Source organism: Desmodus rotundus, chromosome 3, assembly GCF_022682495.2.
Source record: "Desmodus rotundus isolate HL8 chromosome 3, HLdesRot8A.1, whole genome shotgun sequence".
Taxonomy (NCBI): Eukaryota; Metazoa; Chordata; class Mammalia; order Chiroptera; family Phyllostomidae; genus Desmodus; species Desmodus rotundus.
The window spans coordinates 65,524,886-65,549,836 of record NC_071389.1 but is presented as its reverse complement, the minus strand read 5'-3'; the positions used below and the strand labels follow the sequence as shown (position 1 = coordinate 65,549,836).

General features: G+C 41.0%; 1 protein-coding gene across 2 annotated transcripts in view; it reads right to left on the bottom strand.

Moving 5' to 3' along the window:
* Positions 1–582: 582 nt before the first annotated feature.
* The window catches only part of LRRC8C (leucine rich repeat containing 8 VRAC subunit C), an 86,008-nt gene continuing 61,639 nt past the window's right edge, over positions 583–24,951 (bottom strand). For both annotated transcript variants that reach the window (XM_053920826.1, XM_053920825.1), the window contains one exon: positions 583–7,111. In XM_053920826.1, the coding sequence (XP_053776801.1) occupies positions 4,838–7,111 (2,274 nt within the window). In that variant the 3' untranslated portion in view covers positions 583–4,837. The remainder of the gene's footprint in view (positions 7,112–24,951) is intronic.

Sequence of the window (24,951 nt, the reverse complement as noted above, 5' to 3'; positions counted from 1 at the left end):
ATCTCAATAGTCCTTCAAAGGACTATCAGCTCATTGTCAGTGAGATAACTGAGCCATAAATGACTACAGAAAAATATGTAAAGTCACAATTTAGCTTCAAAAGTTACCAGTCATAAATTTTTTTGCATTAGTGGTTCACGTTTCCTTATAGAAGGCTTCCCTAAGCCTGGAGTGTGTGTGGTTAACCAGGGGCGTCCTCTTGGCTATGCAGAACCGTTCTGATTTCTTTAACTAACCACACTCTTTACCACCAAGTGTTTACTGAAGCGGGGCTGGCTGGACAGCAACTGTACAATCTGATCTGGCAAATGCGCAGAAATTGCACTCCAGATTACATATTAAGGCACTAATTACCCAAATGAAACTCCAGGGGCACCTTGTGTACATGCAGTACAGTGAATTAAGGAAGGAAATAATTAGTCACAATTGCAGAAACCAGCTAAACACAAAGTAAAAGAATGCACGCAGCCCATTTCCTGTGGAGTACAGCGAGCCTTGGTGACAGAACACGCAAAAATACCACAGAAATGCCAAATATAAACATGGTTTCTCCAAATGAGTAAGAAAGGGACAAATCTCAACTTTAAATTACAAAAGTGACTTTATTTATTTCCTGTTCCTATGTACTACATAGCCGGATAACATTAAGACATTTTATCATGAATTTGCATGAGGACAAATCAACTTTCAAGCATTTTTCTGGACAGTCTTAGAGGTTTAGCCAGCACGTGACACAATCTGAACACACAGACAGCGACGGGATACAAGAGGCAGAGGGAAAACTGAGTGAGCACGTAAGGCATTGGATTCCATTAAAAATATTTCATTGAAGAGGCAGAATCAGGTGGGGGGGGGATGGTATTTAGCAGAAAACATATTTATACCACATTAAAAACCATGCATAAGAACTGTTATTTAATATGGCCCAGACATTAAGTTCAAAGTGACATAATCCTTTTCAAAAGGTCTTTTGATTTTAAAAAAATTCCTTGGGGTGTAAGGAGACCCTCTTCCTTCTTCCCAAAATGAACTTTTAAGGATGTTACCTGCATCAGTGAATGGCTTGGGGAAATGAAGTAAGAGTGGATCCCTAGGTCGGAAGGCTAGTATAACATGTATGAGAAGCACGTCATTGAGGCCTAAATCTGAAAAATCAATGGCAGTTCTGGTCAAGACTGTCCAATTTTTCTTACAATGTATCTAAATAGGCAAGGACAGGTGAGAGAACCTTACAGACCTTTGAGGCATCCCCCCTCACGAATAACTGTGCTATTTGCTGACTTGGGGTTAGCATGGAACCCTACCCTGAGTTGCTGAGATCCCACCCAAATGTGAACTGTTTAACATAACCACTGTATTAATAAGGGAATGTGAATTGAATCTTCATTTAGTCTCTAAACACAAATTGAAGTTATACGATTTCAAATACAAATTGTCTCTAAATACAAACTGAAATTTATCTGTTCACTACTGAGTACTACTGACAGTTTTCCTAAACATGTGCCATGATCGTTCCCTTTAAGTAAGTATGTCATTACTATTGATCAGGTATTTAGTATGAAATTAGAGAGTAAAATGAACTACTTAAAAATTAACTTTTCTTACAGAATTAGGAAAATGAGTAACAGCAAACTTCCCCTGGGGGAAACGGCGACGAGAGATGTGGATTTTGTCGTCTTTCTTAGTGTCAGATACTGTATTGCAGGAACTCGAGCTTCTCTTATCCCTAGTAACCCAAAGAAGATTCCAGGTTGTCTAGGCCCCTCCTACAAAGGTGGCTTGAGAGACAGGTAAGGAGCCACCTCCAAATGAGCAAAACACCCATGGCAGGCATCCTTTTCATGCCTTTCTGAAAAAGCAGGATGCCACACAAATTGTTAGAACTCATTACAATAGCTACACGAGGAATGTGTGGCAGGAAAAATGGTGGGTGAACAATAAAAAAAAATTTACAATTGTAACTAACAGGTTTCACTGTATGAAGGACCTTTATATTAAAAGTGTTGTTAAAAACAAAACAAAATAAAAACACGTAACTACTTTTTCGAGGTGCGGTCTTCTTTCGCGAGTTCCACTGGGATATACTTATATGCTCTGTTTCAGCAAACCATCAGTTAGACTGTTCTACACTTAACCATTAAAACAGACCAAAAAGTGTACCCGTTATGGGCTTAAGCAGCCATAGGAGTTATGAATACACAGGTGTTTAAAGCTACATGAGCAGTTTCCCATGAATCCTATAGGGGTTGGAGAAATAGAGCTAGCTGTTCTTTTTTAGCAATTGCACTTGTAAAATACAAAAAAAGATTAGGTAAACACCCCTTTTATATGAAGTTTATCTGTTAAAGAACTTCAGAAAAGTCAGCAGTTCAGTTACCTGAGTTTCCCATTTAAAGGCTAAGTAGTAATTGAATGCTTTTTATCTAAGAATGTGAACAAAAATCTGTAATATTAAAAAGGGCCAGAGTCAGAAAATTTTGACTCAAGATAAAGTTTGAGAATTTTGAAATTTTATAAAATCTAATAGAAACATCTAAGAATTTTCCCTTTTAATTAAAACATGAAGTCACAGAACTATACCGATTTATTGGATGTTATTTAAAACACGGGTTAAGGGCCTGCAAAATCATTAAGAAAGCAAATCAAATTCTTTTGGAATTTTGAACAAATTTTTATAAGTGATAAGATAATTATTAGTGACTTTAGTTATGAACACATATGAGATTATGAATTAACACCAGATAAAGACTTTAGCATAAATATGATTTTTAACCTGAATAGATCCCTTTTGAAGGGTGATATAGAAAATAACCCTAAATTTTATACAGAAAAATAGTGCACCCAGTGTTTTAACAGTAGTTAGCAAAGTCTACTTTCAGCCGGGTATTTCTGTCACGCTCAGCTATGGACAATCTCCAACGTTTTTTCTTTGTTTCTTTGTTTAAAACAGATAGGGCTACATTCCTAAAGTCAGCACAATGTTCATCATCAGGAATTGAATGTTTTATCCTATGAGAAATATAACCATGTTATTATTTTAAACCTATTGTTTCAATTAGAGGTCGAAATACATCAGTTATATAAAATCACCATTCTAACACTTTAGCATAGAGCAGAAATAGTGAAGCACTTTGGTCTACATGATTAGATTATCAAGTAAGTGAGAACCATCTCTTTCCCCAATTCTCCCCCCATGGTGTACTGTATCTAACTTTAAGAACACAGCGCTGTACGTGCAGCTGCTGAGGAGTTCCTGCAGTTGCATCTCACGTGACTCAAATTAGCCCAGAGCGGTCACCAGGATCAAGGAGCAAATTTTAAAGGCAGCATTTTGAAACTCCAAATCATCTTCCTACTGTCTCTCACTGTTAAGTCACAAAACTTTCTTACAGAAGACTAGGCTTGGAAAATGGACAATGTGATTTGGTAAATAAAACAAAATTCCACGATCAGTAGTGCTGCTCCTGGATGGAGGGCACGGATCGTGCTTTCATTTTCCTGTTCCACACAGCTCACAGTTACTGAAAAATTCTACCCGAGACCCATACCGTGTTGGACTTTTAAGTACAAAGATCCATAAGAGCTCCATCGATCATTGGAAAAAATTATCGCTAAGTGACATCCACTTAGCAATTTGTTCACATTCAAAAATAAAAGTAACAGAACCATTCTGTGAGATACTTATTTTAAGCCAAAGAGAGCAGAAAGCGTCCTTGTGCTTGCATCACTAGCATTCACAGCAAGGGCAGCCTGGAGGGAAACGGACTAAATACATATATATATGGTTATTCTGTGCAACAGGCAGACTTGGAACAGATTCCACACTGCCCAGAGGAACCACTGGGCCAGACTGGCGTGCACCGGGCCTTTAACAGAGTGCTTTAGTAGTGAATTTTTTTCCATCTGATTTATCTACATATCAAGATATCAAAGATGATTAAATTACTCAAAAACCAGGCTTCTATTCTATGATATTTAAATTTAATTACCTATTTTAATTAAAATAAATCTAACTTCTCTAAGGTTGTTCATCGGTACTACATAGCTACACTGAGATTAAAGGAGGGGAACTCTGTATTCAGTTTTAAAATATTTTTAAATGTTAGTAAAAATGGAAATCAATTAAATTATAAAGGACCAATCCACGCATGCCCACTATGGAAGATTATTGTCTTCACTCACTTAAAAAATCCTCGCCTAAGGATAACTTTGACTGTCAGGTATATGAAATGACATCACTTAGGGTCCCCTTGGAGATGGGGGGAAACCTTAAAATAATAATCTGTGACAATGCACTTACGTGAATGGAACTCCAGAAAAGAATGTCCTATGTACAATGGAGGGCATGGCCAATGGAGAAGGCAGCTGGTATTAAAATAACTGGCACAGACTCCTTGCGTACAAACAATGACAACAAAAGCAAGGAACTGCGCAGAGATGTAAACAAGCTGAGAATGACCTTGGCAAAAAACAGCTTCTTCATCTGTTCAAAAAAATACTAAAAAAACGCAACTTAAAATTCTCTCCCTTTCACAAGAATGAACTGAAAACAACAGCAACAACAACAAAAACAGATGGAACCATCTGTTTCTGCCAGTAGAAAATAATAATAGGTACATCAGGCCCCAGGACAAACAAAACTTTAAAATATTAATACTGAAAAAATACAATTAAATTTTTATTAAAAAATACATACTCCTTACTCAATCTTTGTGTACATTTTGTGTCGTGTGAAAAGAAAAAAAACCATAAAGTAGGAAAGGCATTAAGACTACCTAATTATGTATACGGTATTTGGTAGAAGCATGTATCAGTCAAACTTTAAAACAAAAATAAGTTATTCTGTTTTCATTTGCTCCCGGATATCAGAAGGCAGAGTTTCAAACAGAGCATCTTCCACCACTAAGCCAGCCCTCTTCAGAGCTCGACAGTCGCCCAGTTCGGGAGGGAGAATTTCAAAGTGATTGCCTTTAACATCTAAGTAGGAAAGAAACTGTAAATTTCCAATTTTTGGTGAAAGTACTGATAAGCTGTTTTTCCCAATCTTCAGAGTTTTAAGTTTCTTGCAGAAGTAGAGTTCGTCTGGAAGTATCTCCACTTTGTTACAAGTGATGGAAAAATACTGTAAACTTTGTAGAACTCCGATTTCGGGCGGGATAAAACGAATGTCGTTGTAGGACAAGTCCAAGTATCGGATTTTGTTGCACAGGAAGAGGTGGGAAGGCAGCACCTCTATTTTGTTGTGACTGAAGGACAGACGCTCCAGGCTGGTGAGCTTCTTTATGTGCTCCGGGATATAGGTGATGCTGTTGTGCCACAGTTTTAACACTGTCAACTTCCTCAAGTGCTGGAAGCTAACGATTTCTTCTATAGATTTCAGATTATTTTCCTTGAGGTCCAATTCCTGGAGGCTGAGCAGGCTGAACACGGCGTGAGGAATGCGTTCCAGGTCACAGTGGACCAGCTCCAGCTCCGTCAGGTTGGTCATCTTCTTTAAATTGTTGAGCATCACCAGCTTGGTGCCGTCGTTGTGGATGCACATCTTCTGAAGGTGGCTGGAAACGTCCACCACTGCCTGAGGGATTTTGGAAACGTTGCTTTTGATAGACAGAATTTTAAGGCTTTTGAGATCCCGCAGAGACTCAAGGGTGACATTTTTGGAAATATCGTGACTCAGAGAGCCAACCAGGTAGAGCTCTTCCAGGTTCCGAAGTCCATACATCCAGAGCGGCAGCTCTCTCATATCGTCAAACTTGACGCTCAGGACCTTGAGGTTTTCCTTCAGGAAAGAGAGTGCCGCGCTGTGGATTTTGACTGAGCACTGGTGCAGAGAGAGCTCTTGGAGATTGTCTAGCTGCGCAATGGTGGCTGGTATCATTACGTTCTTAATGATCTCCAGCTTTAGAGATTGCAGCTCTGTGATTTCAAAAACAGTGTCTGGAAGGCCAGAGAGCATGATGAGAGGCAACTCTAGCCGGTTGTGGGCATTCGTCTGTAGCTTCTGTCTCAGTTTATCGGGAGTCCACTCGTTGTTTAAGTTTAGCTGCTTTAACTTGTTTTCACTCACTTCAGAGAGGAACACTGCAAATCTCTTGGAATACAGAGGGTCATACTGATCTATCATATGAAGCATAAAAGCAAAGTCATTTTTCACGTCTGGAATATCATCGATGCCAGTCTCCTGCCGGACATACTCAAAAGAGTATTCCCTTAGAGAACGGTAGAACAGCCAGTATAAGGTATAAAGGCATGTCAGTCCGTAGATACTTACAAAGCACAGGTAGCAGAAGGAAAGTTTTGAGAACAAGTGTGCCATGGTATGATTGCACGAAAAGTTCTTATACCCAGTCATGTCCTGAATGTCAACATTACAGTCCACTGTGAATTGGACCTTGGAGACCAGGGCACTATTATACGCAATGATGATTAGGAATTTTATAACCTTAAGCACGGTCTGGCGAACATACATAGCATATAGTATATCACCTTCTTCTACATGCAGCCTGAACTTCTTCACCTTCTCAAATAAGGCCTTGGCTTGCTCCCCTTCCTTCTTATCCAGAGCCCCTGCAGTAGTTTTGTCCACCACGAACTTCTCCGGAATCGATTTTAATGACTGAGAGTTGACCAGGTTGCCTTCTGGACCAGACTGGGTGGTGTTGGACCTGCTCAGGTTGTTCTTCCTGTTGTCCTTCTCTTCTGAGTCCTCTCCGGACACTTCCGATAAAGCCCGTGTGGTCCAGGGGGAGTCAAAACACTTCCCCAGGATGGAGATAAAATGTTCTATTTTGGAGCTGGAGCCAGGGAATTTGAACCAAAAGTTGCTGCAGAGCATGAAGACCAGGGTATGGATGAGGACAAGGTAAGGGAAGTACTTGGCATACCAGTGGAGGGCTCGCTCATAGCACATCTGGTTTATAAAGCTGTACTGCTGGAGGTCCAGATCTGTCTTCAGCCCTTTCATCTCCACAGTGATGGGGTTCGTCGAAGACGGTTTGGGTGGAGGCAATGGGGTCGTTGCAGCCACTGCCTGAGAGACATTCGAAACAGAAGAGTGGTTCTGAGACGGCTGAACTCTTTTGGGAAGGCAAATTATCTTGTCTTGCATGACCTGAAACACAGAAATAATATTTTTAAATTATATTATTCAAAGAGCTTTCATAATGGCATTAGTGCAAAGAAAGCAGCAATAACATCCAATAAGTGTCCATTTCCTTTGTCTGGAGAACACGATGTTCAATTCTAGCATGAGGCTTTATGCTCAACCCACTTGTTGGAAAAAGGAAACATAGGACTTTGTCAATCATGTCTGAGTTATGACATAAAACACAGCATTTCTGTTAACACGTAAAACACTTCACAATACAATAAATCTTTTTAAAAAGCCATGCATTTTTTTTTTAATTTGCATTTTTCCCCTTTTACTGAGGCCTGGGAAGTACATCCCATTATCAGGCTCAATCTTGAACTGGATGGCTCCCAGGATTATATCAGCTTGTGTATGAGAAATAAGAGGACTGAAAGGAGGAAATATGGAAGAAATTCCTGTCTTTATCATTTCCCCTTTCTTTCTTCCCATATCCTGAGCTATATGCAAAGATGAATGTGAATTGCTTTAATATAATGGGAATTTCTTAAGCTTTTATAAAAACCATTTCTTCAGAGTGAGGTGAAAAGAATTTCTTCAAAGAAAGTGTTCAATAGTAAAATAATTATGTTTAAACTTGCTGGCTATTCACACGAAATATCACATTGAGAACTTCTATTGCTCTACCAGTACTTCAATCGGTTGAAAAGAATATTAAGCCAGCTGCAAGAAGAATATCCAGCAATCTAATAAGATTGCAATCTGGGTAAGAGAGAATGTATCCTTTGTGAAGATTAGGTAGTATGCGGAAGAATACACCTTGAGTCAATCTGGAGGAATCATCCCCAGGAAGAAATACATGTAAGTGGAATTTTATGGGTAATAAGCAAACAGTTCAGAAGAGGAATAATCAAGGAATTGAAAGCAGTGACATGTGGAATTAATAATGCAGGGAAAGTCTATTTACATCTTAAAATATCAAATGGCTTAGAAATCCATAGTGTTTAGTAATTCTGCAAAGGCAAAATGTTTAATGATTTTGTAACAGCAAAGCCCTTTATACTGATTAACGCAGTAGAAACAGAATCCATTGCAAAGCGGACTGCTGTGGCCACAGCTGGTGACATGGGAGATACAACCCACCACAGAGAAGTACAAGGTTTGGCAATGGAGGGGAGCGTCCAACACTTGGTAGAGTGCCTGGTACCTAGGAGACACCAGTACACATTTGCTGAGAAAGTGAACAAATCTAGAACTGACACTGGTGCTTCCCGTTCAGAGTTGCCATAGGTGTGGGCGTGGACCATACCTCTCCTAGAGATGAAGGTGAGAGTGCTGATTAAAGGTAACGACAGCAGCAAACTTCTGTTGTATTTAACATGCAACTGGTCTTATTCTAAAAATGTCGTGGGTATTAATTCTTTTAATTGTCACCTTAACCTGACGAGGCAGGCCCTCTTACTCCTACTTCACAGATGAGGAGAACAAAACACAGAAAGACTAAGTCACTTGCTGATGTCATCCAGCCCAGGCTGCCTACGTCCAAAGTCCACACTCTTATTTTACTGAATTTCTAGGATTAAACAAAACATTCCCAGCCTGATTTTATTGTAAACTACAAATTACCTTTTAGGAATTATTCCTGTTTTAGGGGAAAAACTTAGTTCTTCTCATATGCTAATGCAGATAACAATTTTAAAAAAGAGATTGGGAAAGGGGGCCAGTTTTACCACAAGATTTATAAAAACTCTGTCCTGGAATATAAAGCAGGGGGCAGATACTTATAGAAATCAAAAGAAGGCAGAGAAGAGTAAAAAAATGTGATTGCAGCCCTGACTGATGTGGCTCAGTGTGTTGGGTATCATCCCACAAAACAAGAGGTCCCCGGTTCGATTCCCAGTCAGGGCACATGCCTGGGTTGTAGGCCAGATCCCTGGTTGGGAGTGTGCAAGAGGCAACAAATCAATACATTTCTCACAAACTGATGTTTCTCTTCTCTCTTTCTCCTTCTCCCTCTCCCTTCCCCACTCTCTAAAAATAAATAAATACTGTTGATCTGTATGTCAAATATTAGAAAAGTTTAATTTATTTCCCTTTAAGATAAATATAAATAAAATGTTTAATTTTCACCTCAGATCTCAGTTATCTTGGGGTCAAGCATGCTACCATGGAAATCCCAGGAACAGGAAGTAGTAGGAGAAAGCCCAGACAAATGCCAGATTGTCTTGAAGGGAAATAAAAGTGAAACAAGAAAGAAATTCAGTGTTTGTGTTATGTTCTGGACATTTTCCTATTCGTGGTCTCATTAAATGTTTCTATAATCTGTGAAATGGGCAGAAGGTGGGAGCATGAGACCAGCAGGGAAAAAGGGAGTGTTTCCCTGAGCACTTTCTCAAGAGTGACACCTTTGAATTAATATAACATTGTTAGTGGTGTGATAAGTACAGAAGAATTGGTGTGAAAGCAAGATCAGTGAGAAACTAAAAGGAAGGCTCCTTAAGGTGCCTAATCCCTGATGAGCAGCCAGGCAGACCCATCCCTATTCCCATGCACAGCCCTTCCCCAGACTTGCTTCTAATGATGGAAGATGACAGGTCACTGCACTGTGGGTGGTAGGCTTCAGGCTATGCACTACACCAGGGAGCCCCGGGTGCCGGGCAAGTATGGGCTGAAATTCTGCTCTGCTCACCTCACTTGGCTGTGTGACCTTGGGGCTGTGGCCACACAGTGGGGATGCTTTTTAATACTCTGTACAAAGGCACCTGATCAGTGCCTTCTGCCACGCTAGGGAGGCAGGTCATATTCTCCCCATTCTACAGAAGAAACTGACCAAGGATCAGAGAACTTAGGTAATATACTTACCTAAGTTCATAATATACTTACCTAAGTTCACATAGCTAGAAAATGAGAAAGCAGGAATTTAAACCTGCCTCTTCTACAGCCTACTGTCCTTCCGCCACCCTACATAGTGTCCTCACTTCTCCAAGCTTCTGCTAGGGCGCCTCAATCACTTCTCTCTCAATCTTCACAAAGATATAATTTTTAATATGTGCCTACTTAAATCCCAGGAAGGTTTTAAGGAAGGGATGATAAACCTTACCAATCCCAGGAAGGGATGGTAAAAATCTATAATCTAAACTGTTTCCATGGAAGCAGAAACAGACCTACCAGGAGTCTGCCAGAACTCAGGGTGGGTGGTAGACTGGAATTTGACCCAATGTCCCCTAGATCCCAAGGAGCAGCTGGCATCTAGGTGACAGAAGTGTATAAAATGCTGTGAGTCTTTATAATTAAAGGCCCTGGAGGAAGAAAAATATACAACTAAATCTGTTCCATGAGCGTGAAAATACCTAGGTACTATTTCCGGGAAACAAATCTAAGGGTTGCAGGGATTACAGACATGGGTTCACTAAAATTAGGATTTATGAATTCTCATTTTGCAAATTATTTTGAGATAGCACAACAACTGTGAAAGGGTAAAGCCAGACCCATTCACTATTGTGGCCCCATTTGCAGAGCAGACCTGTGACCCTGTTAAACATGACTCCCGTCTTCCTCTTCTGAGCTCGTCCCCAGGACTGGAAATCACTGGAAAGCAAGACCAGCTAGAACTAACTGCTCCCTACAGCCACAGGTGGAAGATAACATTGGAACAAACTGCAGCCTCGTGTTACAGCGCCCCCAACAGCCCAGGGGCCACACAACAGCAACCTCCCTTTTGATAGGATTTCTTTCCCAAATTTGTATTTTTATTTTTAAAAAATATTTTATTTATTTATTTTTAGAAAGAAGGGAAGGGAGGGAGAAAGAGAGAAACATCACTGTGTAGTTGCCTCTTGTGCACCACCACCCCCGCACTGGGGACCCAGACAGCAATCCAGATATGTGGCCTGACTGGGAATCGAACCTGTGACCCTTTGGTTCATTCCAGGCCAGCAGTCAATCCACTGAACCACTCCAGCCAGGGCCAAAATTTGTATTTTAGAAGATGGCCTAGACAAGAGTTCTTGAAGAAAGCCAGGTATTTTTGCATTTCAAAAATGTAGGGAAAGAGAAGGACTTCTGGCCAAGATGGAGGCGTAGGTAGACACACTGTGCCTCCTCGCACAACCAAAAGAAAGACAAACACAAATTTAAAAACAAAAAACAACCAGAACTGATAAAATTGAACTGTATGGAAGTCCAACAACCAGGAGTTAAAGAAGAAACATTCATCCAGACAGGAAGGAGGGGCAGAGACGCGCAGCTGGGTGGAGAGGACTGGTGGCGAGGTGGCAGCTGGAGGACTGGGGTGGGCAAGGCGGTGGCTGGCAGACTGGGCAGTCCCATGCTCATGTACAGATAAACTGGGAGGAACAACTGGGGATCGAAACAGACCGCGCAACCCAGGGCTCCAGCGCAGAAAAATAAAGCCTGAAAACCTCTGACTGAAAGCTCCTGTGGGGGTTGAGGCGGCAGTGGGAGAAACTCCCAGCCTCACAGGAGAGGTCTTAAGAGAGACCCACAGGGGCCTAGAATGTACACAAACGCACCCACCCAGGAACCAGCACCAGGAGGGCCCAATCTGATTGTGGGTAGTGGGGGAAGAGAATGAAAACCAGCAGAGAGCAGAGCAAGCGCCACTGTTCCCTCTCAGACCCCTCCCCCACATACAGCATCACAGCGCAGCTACGAGGGTTGCCCCACCTTGGTGAACACCTAGGGCTCTGCCCCTTACTATGTAACAGGTGTGCCAAGACAAAAAAATGGCCCAAATGAAAGAACAGATCAAATCTTAAGAAAAAATATAACAAAGCAACAAAGAGATAGCCAACCTATCAGATGCACAGTTCAAAACACTGGTTATCAGGATGCTCCAGGAACTCACTGGGTACTTCAACAGCATAAAAAAGACCCAGGCAGCAATGAAGGTTACATTATGTGAAATAAAGAAAAATCTACAGGGAACCAACAGTGACGGGAAGGAAACCAGGAAGGGAACCTTCTGCTCAAATCAACAGTTTGGAGCAGAAGGAAAAAAGAAGCATTCAACCGGAACAGAATGAAGAAACAAGAATTCAGAAAAATGAGGAGAGGCTTAGGAACCTCCAGGACAACTTTAAACATTCCAACATCCGATTCATAGGGGTGCCAGAAAAAGAGGAAGAACAAGAAATTGAAAACTTATTTGAAAAAATAATGAAGGAGAACTTCCCTAACCTGGCAAAGGAAATAGACTTTCAGGAAGTCCAGGAAGCTCAGAGTCCCAAAGAGTTTGGACCCAAGGAAGCACACACCAAGGCACATCATAATTACACTAGCCAAGATTAAAGATAAGGAGAGAATCTTAAAGGCAGCAAGAGAAAAGGAGACAGTTACGTACAAATGAGTTCCCATTAGACTCTCAGCTGATTTCTCAAAAGAGACCTTACAGGCAAGATGGGGCTGGAAAGAAGTATCCAAAGTCATGAAAGACAAGGACCTACATCCAAGATTGCTCTCTCCAGCAAAGCTATCATTTAGAATGGAAGGGCAGATAAAGTGCTTCCCAGATAAGGTCAAGTTAAAGGAGTTCATCATCACCTAGCCCTTATAGTATGAAATGCTAAAGGGACTTATCTAAGAAAAAGAAGATCAAAAATATGAATAGTAAAAAGACAACAAACTCACAGCTATTAACAACTGAACCTTAAAAAAACAAAAACAAACTGAACAAACAACTAGAACAGGAACAGAATTGCAGAAATAGAGATCACATGGAAGGTTATCAGTGGGGGAGTGGGAGGGGGAGAGAGGGAAAAAAGGTACAGAGAATAAGTAGCATAAATGGTAGGTAGAAAACAGATGGAGGAGGTTAAGAATAGTGTAGGAAATGTAGAAGCCAAAGAACTTATATGTATGACCCATGGACATGAACTAAAATGGGGGAATGCGGCTGGGAGGGGGTGTGCAGGGTGGAGGGGAATAAAGTGGGGGAAATGGGACAACTGTAACAGCATAATCAATAAAATATATTAAAAAAAGAAAAAGAATGTAGGGGAAGAAAGCAAGCTTCTCCTAGAAAGACTTTGGTTTCATCAGGTGAAAGGGCAGAAAAGTGGCTTGAGTTTAAAATGCCACTTTTTTCTCTGCATTGAGGTGCAGGCTCAATTTTCCCCCAGGATTTAGCAGCTCCCAGGTCTCCAAGAGGAGAATATAGTGTTTCACAGTCTGAGGGGTGTGTGTGCGCAAGATTTTCTCCCTCTTTGCACCTTTTTTACTTAACGTGGGCACAGTGGAGCCAAACCTAATTCCAAACAGAGCTGAAAGCAGGACCTGGGTTAGGCAGGTAAAGAATAAACAGTTACCCCCCTGCTGGGTAATATTGATTAAAAGAGGGGGCCTTAAGGGATTAGAGTGTTGCTCAGCTGGAAAACAAATATGGCAATTACTCTGTAGCAAGACAGACAGGTGGTGGTAGTGTGAGGCAGATTTGAACGAAGAGGCATAGTTAGGAGAAAGAAGCCTGGAGTCCCCTCGGATGGTTAAAATCTTGTCTCCTCCTCTGGAGAACTAAACCTAAGGAAGGATCAAGACTGTGGCAGTAAAGGTCTGGCTGGAGGATGGTATCATAGTTAAGACATCTGCTCTTGGGCCAGACTTCCTGGTCATCCAGTCTGTGTGGAGGCCAGGCTGTGTTGCAACAGAAAATAAGGGTTATGGCCTGAGGTCGGTAAGTCCCAAAGCCTACAAGTTCATAAGTGGACAACCCACTGGGGAGTCCTTGGGTGGGGTCGATTAGTATTGCCCATGGTGAGAACTACAAAAAAGGAAAAGGAAAGGATATCTCAGGGACAAGAACAACTGAGAATTGGGGGGGCGGGGGGAGGAAGGTTTGAGAAAAAGACCTAGGGGTCTGCAGCCAGAGCTGTGTCCTGAAGCCTGAGGGGAGATGGAACACAAGGTTCTGCCTCAGAGCCAGGTGTCCCTGGGCCCTGAGAGCAGACCAAACCAGCAGGGAGATGGTTAGAGGCATGCCTCCCAGCCAAAACCCTGGGGAAGTGATAGACCAGTAGGCTTGCCACAATGAGGTGAGGGGGGATAAACTAACACCTTCGATAGGATGTGTTCATCCCTAGATTCAGGGAGACTCACTGATCACTGGCTGTGAGGATGGGAGAGGAGGAGGCTGTCTGCAGAGTCCAGAGAGACAGAAGTTTAGAACCCTCTCTCTCAACCTCGCAGAGACAGGGGTAGGGGGTTAGCCTGGGTTGAGCTTTTCCTGCCCACTGCTCCCCTAGTCACAAGTCTCAGGAGGCTGGAAAGAGGAAGAAATAGAGAATGTCCCCATACGGGCCACCATTGGTAGGGTGGTCAGTGACAGGGGCTGTGAAAGAATTCACAAAGAGAAGAAAGTGTAGAAAATAGAGTTTTTATTCACTCTCCAAGAAAGGAGAGGGGCATGGTGTGGAGAGATACACCAGCCTGAGGGGTGGGAGCTTTGAGATTTTATTGGATCATAACTGGATTAAAAAGGGTGTGTGGGGGTTGCTGTTAAGTGGCCCCTGGCCCCAGTGTTACAGGCTGTTGGGGGCTGTAACACGAGGCTGCGGTTTGTTCCAATGTTGTCTTCCACCTGTGGCTGTAGGGAGCGGTTAGTTCTGGTCTTGCTTTCCAGTGATTTCCAGTCCTGGGGATGAGCTCAGAAGAGTAAAACGGGCGTCATGTTTAATAAGGTGACAGGTCTGCTCTGCAGATGGGGCCACAATAGTGATGGCTCTGGCTTTACCCTTTCAAACTGTTTCTGGGGAAAAAAGGAACTCATCTTCCTTAACTCTAAAGTCAATGAAATAAACTGAATTTCTTGCATTTGTTTTCTACAGGGAAATGTTTAAGAAAAACAGTGTGAAAGTTCAAGCTTCCTTGAAGAAACAACCCATCGAAACCAAGCCCTAAAATGCTGCTCAGATCTGAAATAAAATCAAATTTTTAAAATTGTAATTGTAATATTTATACCAGCAAAGAGATGCATTTCTAAGTGGCATATGTACAAACTTTATCACACATTGCATTATCTTGCATTGTCTATGCAATATTAAGGCCTTTTAACAGTAATTTTCACTATTTTAAATCATTAATGTTCATAACTTTGATTGTACATCATTTTTTAAATCCTTACCCAAAGACTTTTTTCCCCATTGCTTTCAGAGATAGAGGAAGAGAGAGAGAGAGAGAGAGAGAGAGAGCAAGAGAGAGAGAGAGAGAGAGAGAGAGACATGAATTGGCTGCTTTCTTGTATGTGCCCCAACTAGGGATAGAACACATGATCCTTTGGTCCATGCATGGGACAATGCTCCAACCAACTAAGCCACACCAGCCGTGGCTGTATGATATATCTTTGATAGCTGTTATTTGATTCTCAGTCCTTTGTTAAAATAATAACACCATTACAATGTAGAAAAATAACATCTATTTATTTAGGCAGTTTCCAGGAAAGCACTATAATGAAAAGCAGAACCCACCAAGGTAACAAGTTGAAAAGTGTATTTGCATGAATGTGAAAGCAGAGGACTGAGGTTAAAAGAAAGAAAACAAAACAAAACCCTTAGCTTCAACATAACTGCCTGAAATAATAAAGATAGAGCAAGATCAGGAGCAGCTTACCTACTACCTGCCAGAGATACAAATGACACGAATTGGGGTGGGTGGGTGGAAGCCAGGCAGAACAGGAGTGCTGAGGGGTTCCCAGTGCACCCTCAGGACATGTCAACCACTTTGGTCCATTGTTATGTTAGGGATAACAAGAAAGATAAGCCCTTTAAGGTCAAGCACAGGAAAAAGACAACTGCATTTGTAATTAGTGTGATAAGTACTCAAATTCAGCCTTGTTTATCACAATGAACTTCATAATCAACTTATCTAAATCCAGGAAAAAAAACCCAAACCACTGCTGTTATTTTTATTGGGATCACATTATACTTATAATTTATAAAGAACTGACATCTTTATGGTGTGAGTTTCCACTTGTTCACATTTATATTTGTGTTTTATAACTTTCCTCACATAGATTCTGAACACTTAAGTTATGCCTAAATCCTTTTTTTTTTTTTTTTTTTTGCTGCTTTTCTTGAAAAACACTTTTATCACAAAAGGTAGAGTCCTCCCTTCACTTTCCTTATGCCCATGCTGATTCTTGGCAAGCCCTTGATGAGTGTGTTGTATGTTCTTCCAGGTCTATACCTGCGCATTTACATACATATTACATATATAAACATGGGTCCTTACTATACTGCACCTGGAGCTTTCGTCCTCATCACATGCCTTAGAGACCCTAACACGCTGGCACAGAGGGACCTACTTCATTCTAAGGAGTGCAGAGTCATGGTGTGTGTGTGTGGGGTGTGTGTGTGTGTGTGCGTGCACGCTCACATTGCCATGGTGATGTGCATCCAGGCAATTTTTCTATTAAAACCAGTGCCAGTTTTGAAAACTCCCATGCCGCCTGATTTTACATGGCATTCTATAAACAGAACAAAGAACACATCAGTGATTGCCACAGGTTCACTGCAAAGGCTCCTGGGAATTCCTTGGGGTGTTGACATGCTTTTGTAGCGTACGAATTTGTGCATGTTTTAAAACTTAAATAGTGTGTTCTTGAAGATGGGAGGGCTAAATGCTGTCTAATGCCAATAGTGACCTACCAGCATTTCTTTTTGTTTTATATTGTCCTTTCATTTAAAAAATAATCCAAGCTAATCAACTCTTTTCACAAGTGAATTTAACCCATTACATTATTTTGCCCACTCATACTTATTTACTCATATTTAGATTTATTTCTATATTTTTTATTTTTCTAAAAACCCTTCCTTCCTTTATCCTGCCTTCTGTTGCATTAGTAACACTTTCCATACAGAATTTCCCAACCTGCCTCGGCTGCTTGGGAAGGTATAAATTGTGTGCCTATAGTGTAGACTGTACTTATATAATAGAGGTTATCTATATTTCTTAAAACAATCACACTTAAAGGTCTTCAGACTCCCTACCCCATTCCAAGCAAGCTTTAACTACCCATTGAACTATCCCATTTTGCCGTTCCTGGAGTTTCTTTTAGCTTTCTTTTGAAACGCACATTTTTGGGTGATCTATAGTTGATTGTGATTATTTATATATTTATTAAATCACGTGCTCACCAGTTTTCTTAGATCTTAGTATTTTCTCCCTGGGTTCACTTTCCTTTTGTTTCAAGTATTCTTTTAATAAGGACTTGTGGATAGAAAACTCATTTACCTATATGCCTGAACATGTCTACATTGCTTTCAGTCTTGAATAACAGTAAGTTATACAATTCTCTGTTGATGCTAATTTCCCTTCAGCACCTTAAAATAGTACTATTTCATTTTCTTCTGGCCTATATTTTGCCCAGTGAGAAGCCTGCCATCAGCCTAGGTTTCTTCTTTGTTGGGCAATCTATTTTTCTTGATGGCTACGGTTTCACTTTAATTTTGTAGGTATGTGGATTAATACTACTAGATATCCATAGCTAAGGACTTTCTTCAATTTTGTAAAGTTTTTAGAAAAATTTGCTTCAAAAATTGCTTCCTCATTTCTTCCATTTTCCTGCAATTCCTATTGGACACAGGCTGGAACCTGTGGTCCTCTTCATGGGTGTGCGTGCCTTCTAATCCCTGCCTTTCTGTCTAAGCTCCGGGTAAACTGGAACTGTTATCTAGTTCATTACTTCCTTCTGCAGGTAGGTGTAGTCTAGTTATTCCACCTGCTGGTATTTTTAAATTCAGTGGCTTTTTTTATTTCCAAGATTTCTAAGTTTTTAATATTCATTTGCTCTTATGTCATATCTACCAATTTTTAATGTCATGTATTCATCTCTCTGGCCACTGGAAATATATCTATTTTAACTTCATGTTTGTTTCAAAACTTAGTTTCATCTTAAGCAAATCAATGTTTCCATTGCTAATTTTGTTGAGAGCTTTTCTTCATGTGTTCTGGGTGTCAGGCTTGTTCTGAAAAGGAAACTGTTTTCCACCACCTCATGCACACTCTTTTGTGGTTTCCTGCACACTCCCCTCACCCCAAATCCACCATTAGGTCTTACTGTGGTGCTCTGACGTTCTACTCTAGTGTCTGGATCTCACAAATCCATTCGGGGAGACAGTGGGCAGGCTGACTCAGTTCCTGGCTGGGAGATGCACAGTTTCCTTTAAGGCACCAGATCCAGCATCTAGTTATTCGCCATTCTTTCCAGCTTCCTTTTGGGAATGGGGGCCTTCAGCTTCAACCAGCGTCCAGGCTCCAGTCTCTTATCTCGCCCTGTGCATTTTTAGTTCGCTTTACTGGCAGGAGCTCAGCCCCTGGCTGCTACTGCCAACTTTTGGATGACAGCCCAGCAGTTCCTTAGCCCCACTCAGTATTTCATTCGTGCTCCACAGAAACATGTATCTTGTTTTTGAGTCCACAGATGCATTTTTGCTCTCTCTCTTTATACTTTTTCAATCATGGCTACATTTGTTGAACAGTGGGAGCATTTGGAAGTGTAACACTTGCTTTACTATCTTTTCCAGAAGAGAAAGTGCAGGTGTGTGTTTTAATATAAAAATTAGTCTCAAGACTAACATATGAAAAATCAGGGGAGGTAGGAGGGGGACAATGGAGGAACGAAGGGGAAGGGACCAGTCAAAGAACATGTATGAATGACCCACGGACATGGACAACGGTGTGAGGAATGACTGTGGGAGTGCGGGGTAGGCTGGGCGGAGGAGGGCAAAGGGGGAACAACTGAGACAACTGTAATAGAGTAACAATAAAAAATTTAAAAGAAGAGAAAAAGCAGCACTCTGCATTCCCTGGGTAGTGCCAGACGAGGTGAACATGCAAGGCCAAATTCCCTCCCCACCAAAAAAGCTGCCCGTCTTTACACATCTCCACTAACGGCATCTGACAGCACTTGCTTCCCTACAGCCTCGGCAGTTAAGTTCACTGCTCTTTTTCTACAATCTATAACCCAACGACTATTTCACCAGTTTAAACTTTACATTATAATTACGACTATACTGTCACTGAAAGTAGTGAGACAATTTGCCACATATGATCAAACAACTGGTGTCAACACACTAACTTGTCATCCAGGGGAATTCTTTAGACGGTGGTTTGTTTAATCTTTAGATAGTGCTTTTACTTTGTTATGGCAAGTTTGATAAAAACAGGTAGACTAGAACCCCAGAAAGGCACATCAGCCAATATAAAGGTGATTGACTTTATCCTTTACCCTCTCTCCACTCCACACACAGAAGTGCAGCTGGTTCCTGAGAATTCTCCCCTGGAGCTGATCATCCAGATTTGCCCTCAATCTGATAGAACAAAACAAGTTATCTCTGCTGACCAAAGAATGACCTAGCCAGAGACAGGGGGCCGACACTGACTCCTGGGGTTTGTTCATCAATACTAAGGACAAACTACCCTTTATCAACTAAAACTTACTGAATAGCTGCTAAAGGCTAAGCATCATAGGAAACCAAGGAGGCATAACCAATGTTCGCTATTCTGAAAGCACTTACCATCTGTTGGAGGAACATAAGTAGCCATATGAAAGTTAAACAGGAGAGTTAACAAGGCAACAAGACGACAGGACAACAAGAAGAAAAAAGAGAGTCAAAAAAAATCAAGGATAGTGTAAGGAGCCTCTGGGACAAGTTCAAGAGTTTGAACATTCCCATCACAGGGGTGCTGGAAGGAGAAGAGAAAGCGCAAGAAATTGGAAATTATTTGAAAAATAATGAAAGAAAAATTCCTTAACTTGGTGAAGGAAATAGACATGCAAGTCTGGGAAGCACAGAGTCCCAACCAAGATGGGTACAAAGAGGCTCTCCCCAAGACACATCATAATTAAAACGCCAAAGGTTACAGATAAAGAGAGAATCTTAAAAGCACTAAGACAAGAGCAGTTAGTTCCTATGGGGGGATTTTCCATAAGACTGTCAGCTGATTTCTCAAAAGAAACCTTTCAGGGTAGAAGGGATTGGCAAGAAATATTCAGAGTCATGAAAAGCAGGGATCTACAGCCAAGATTGCTCTACTCAGCAAAGCTATCATTTAGAATTGAAGGGCAGATAAAGTGCTTCCCAGACAAGAAGACACTAAAGGAATTCATCACAACCAAACCATTATTATATGAAACATTACAGGGACTTATTTAAGAAGAAGATCAAAACTATGAACAGTAAAATGGCAATAAAGACATATCTCTCTCAACACCTGAATCTAAAAAACAAACTGAGCAAATGAGAACAGAGACAAAATCATAGATATGTAGAGCGTTTTGATGGTTTCTAGAAGGGAGGGGAGTGTGGGGGAATGGTTGAAGAGGCGAAGGGATTAATTGGTAGTCACAGAATAGCCACAGGGGTGTAAAGTACAGCATAGGAAATGGAGAAGTCAAAGAACTTATACAAACGACCCAGGCAAAGGGAGAAATATTGGGACAACTATAATAGCATAATCAATAAAATATTATTAAAAAATAAAATGCATATGGTGGACAGGAAGTAACACACTATGTATGGACGAAGTTTAGACCCAGATAGTAAAGACTTGATCTAGAAAGAGAGAACCAGTCTAAAGCAAATCCAAGTTTGAAAGTGCTTATTAATAAACCCAATGGCTATGTAGAGTCTGTTTTTATTGGTTGCTCATTTCCTCAATAGCGACAGAAGAAGGAGAGGAAAAAAATCATACCCTGGCACCTCTGAGGCATGGAGCGGATGACCTTAGAGAAATATCTAAGGGATGAGCTGATTAAAACTTGTATTTTTGAAGTTATACATTCTCCCCGTGGTGAGGTACAGTAGCAGTACACTTGCTATAGGGTTCATCTGTACATGATTAAAAACCAGACATCAAGCAAATCTTCTCAAGTTAAGCATCATCAGAAATTTCTATTCTTGAGGAAAATTAAATGCCATTAGTCTGGTAGAAGAATTAACACTGAAAAACTTAGACCATAATTTCCTGAGTCATTACTGTACAGAACAAGAATATATAGTGAAAGAGAACCGGAGCAGTTTTTTACCTCCCGATTCTCCCTCCATCACACCACCTAAGAAAACACAGTGTAATTGTCTATTTACTCATCATTTTACCTCCTACCAGTGACCTCCTTAAAGCCAGGCTCCATCCTTCTTCACAGTGCCTGGCACAAAGTAGGCACAGAATAAATAAATAGCGTGCCCCCCTCCCCAAAGGAAAAACAAAGCACAACAATAGCAAGTACACACATTTATACAATCAGATGCCGGTGAACATCTGGAATATTTGGCTTCTAGCTACTTTCCTCTGAGATGAAACAATTCACTTCACACATCCTCCAAATTGCCAAATGATGTCAGCCTGGAGATTCCTAAAGCCAGAGCTAAGTGCTGACTCATTTGAGACACACAAAGGGTGCCAGATTTGGGAGGCAGTATCCATTTATTCCCGAGTAAAACACAGACCATGAAATCCACATTAGGATTATGTCTACATTTTGATATTTTAATAAAGGCAATTCCATTGTACTATCACTGTAAATATAGACACACTGACTTTTCCATGAGAAAAAAACAATCACTTATATATACTATGAATGTGTTTTTTTAACCCCAATGAGCTTGAGACTTCCCAGACATCAAGGACACTTTCGCTTCCTGTATCTTAGCTGCCTGTTAGTTGTGTTTGCTTTCTTCTTTTGAGGAAAGCTGCTCCAAGACACAAAAGGAATTAGAAAAAAAAATTCACAAATGAGGGAGTGAATGAAATTCAAAATTTTCCATTTTGCTCCATAACATTTTTTCATTAGCCAAGGGAACTAGTGAATTATTTGACCCATGGTATTGTGAGATTTAAGTGCAAAGCATACATTTTAAAGTCAAAACCAAGTGAGAAAATGCAGCAGACATAAAAAAACTACAGATAATCATTAGGAACATACAATTTATGATTCATACAAGAGGCAATTTGTTTGTTGTTTGAAAAATTTGAAATATTTATCATTATGCTCTTGAAATAATGAAGGGAAAGCTCTTTCTGAAGCATCCCCAGGAACTGAACTCTTAGTTCTGTTCTCAACTGACTAGTGTCTGGATACCCTGCAGTTTGCTGAGAGATCTGTGAGCAGGACGAAGATGAAAAAAATCTCTGGGAGAGTTCAAAGAGAAACATAAATCCTCTGGAGTATCCACACCCAATGTACAAACAGCCCAAAGTTAGAGAATTCTAAATAGAGGAAGAATCCAAATAAACAAACAAGAAAAAACTACTACTAAAAAGATGTTTAAAAAATGATCATTTATTTTAGAAATTTACTATAATAACCAAAGAATAATTTGCTACAGTGCTCAGCAATAAATGACGCCAACTTCCAGGCTGTGGCCAGTCTACGGGAAGGAAGAGAGGGCATCACTATGAGAGAGTAAAGTGTACCTTGCTGTGACGTCATGAAAGGTTTGCAGCTAAGCCAAGAGTTGTAGCAATTCTTAGTCATTTACATGTGTTGGATGGTAGGACAATTTAGTTTTTCAGTCACATGCTCTGTGGACTCCTGAAATATCATTAATTTGGATAAGAAAGGTTCCACACATTCCAGGCAGATGGACCTTTACCATATAAAGTGAATTTCAGTGATTGTTTCCTTTTTTCTGGCTCATCTAGATGATCTCTGGTTATAACTCAGCACTATTCTTTGTTCCTCCTATCTGGGAGAAAGAGGGCTGGTAGAGAAGGCAATGTCAAAGGGAAAGTACTGAACCTTTGTGCTCATGAGGGGTTACGGTTTTGAGTGCAGTGATCGGGGCTCTCCGTTACACTCTCTTTAGAGCTTCTCCTGGGAGTCATCACTGAAGTCTCTCTTCTTCCTTGAAGCTGGTGTGATGTGATGGGTTTGAAACTGCCTGTCTCTTTGAAGTGGATCAGACCCCATGAGAACAGCTCAGACAAGCTCTCTTCTTGGCTTCAGGGATAATCAATAATCAATCTCCTCCCTTCCCTTTTCCCTCCTCCCTCTGACTCTTCCTTTCCTGAGTTCCCCTTTTCTTGCTCTCAGCAGGCAGAGATTAAAGTGCAGGGAAAAAGGATAAGGAGGCTTCCTGAGCTGCCTTTGTACCTTCTTCTGGTCCAGGTCACATAGGCCATCGGTGCTTAGGAGAGGAAGTCTTATGATTTCCCTGGGATCTGGCTGAGCTCACTGAAAGATGAATAGTGAAGTTTGGGGCCAGAGCTTAGCTGTCCTTAAATGTTCTTTTGTCTGGTCTTGTCCTCTGTTTATAAAGCTCCTACAGATTCTTCTGGGAGAGGGAAGCAGGTAGCTACGGGAGGGAAGGATTGGGGCATGTGGTCTCTGATCTTAGACCTCTCTCAGTCTGTTTGCCAGGGATGCAACTGATCAGACTGATGACTGCGCTGGGAATGCCCCACATGAAGACAAGGCATTTGAAGTCTATACCATTAAAGAGACTAAGAACAATATTTGTTACATGTTTTTCACAGTAAATCTGTGCAACAAAAACATGTTTATCCCGCTCATTTTTTAAAAGAATTTACTTACTCATTTTTAGAGGCAGGGAGAGGGAGGGAGAAAGAGAAGGAGAGAAACATTGATGTGAGAAACACCAAATGGTTGCCTCTCATATGTGCCCCAATGGGGACTGAACCTGCAGCCCAGGTGTGTCCCCTGACGGGCAATCGAACCGGCGACGTCTCACTTTGTGGGATGATGTTCAGCCAACTGAGCCACACCAGTCAGGACTATCCTGCTCATGTGACACAACTGAAACTCAGGAAAACTTAGTTGTTTTACCTGAATTAATATGAGAGAGTCCATGTGTTCTGTATGAAGTTTTGGAGAAAGATTTAACTTTTCCCTTTAAATTTATTTGACCTAGCTGAAATTATAAAAACCAAACCAGGTTTTTGTATTTCCACTGAGCATGTGTGGTCTCTTACAAAGTAAAATGATGATGTAGTTGACGACCTGTCCGTCAGACACAAGGTTTGCTGCTGGTAGCGCAGAATCTCTAAAATGTCAGATTAAGTGACCAATCAACACAACCAGGCACAAAGTAACCCAGAAGGGAACATTCCTATATCATTTCCTGATCATGCATGAAGTATTTTCCGAGTCCAATATCTAACACCTACATTTTAACAGTTAATACCCACACCCCAAAACATAAGCTAACATATCTGAACTCAAGGTTACATCGCCTTAGCTTTAGGTATCAACGCAAAGATTCTCACCAGCTCTGAAGGACCAATACGAGGATACCCAGAGTAGGGAGATGTCAGCGAGCTGACCCTACCATTGCCAGTTAGCATAGTGTACTTCTCAGGAAAGCTAATGTTTGAATTTGCTATTACATGATAAGAAGTCACTGTGTACATTTAACGGCCTTTATTCCTTTATTCTTAGAAAGAGGAAGTGTGTTACATCAAAGAAGTTGCAAGTCTTTATTTGCTAGAAACTTCCAAGTTTACTAAATTTTACTTTTCCTCTCAAGTCTTATTCTTTGTAACACACCATACACTTCCCCCACCCCCAGGAATGCAATTTAAATCACCCTACACAGAATATTGAGAAATCTGAATTCCCCAGGTAGACTTAGCTGTTCTTCCGCCTTTGCAGCCATTGCAGTATGTCATTACCATGTGAACCCCCAATCCCAAACACACACACTCTGCAGCAATTATCTCATGTCTTAGAATGATATGTATGAATGTCTACCTTTGCAACAGTTTATCTTCAGGGCCAAGAGCAAGTTTTGTGTTGTCAGAACTCAGCATTGTGCCTAGAATACAGCACACACACTAAATGGTACAATGAGCCCTGGATGGTGTGGCTCAGTGGATTGAGTGCCAGCCTG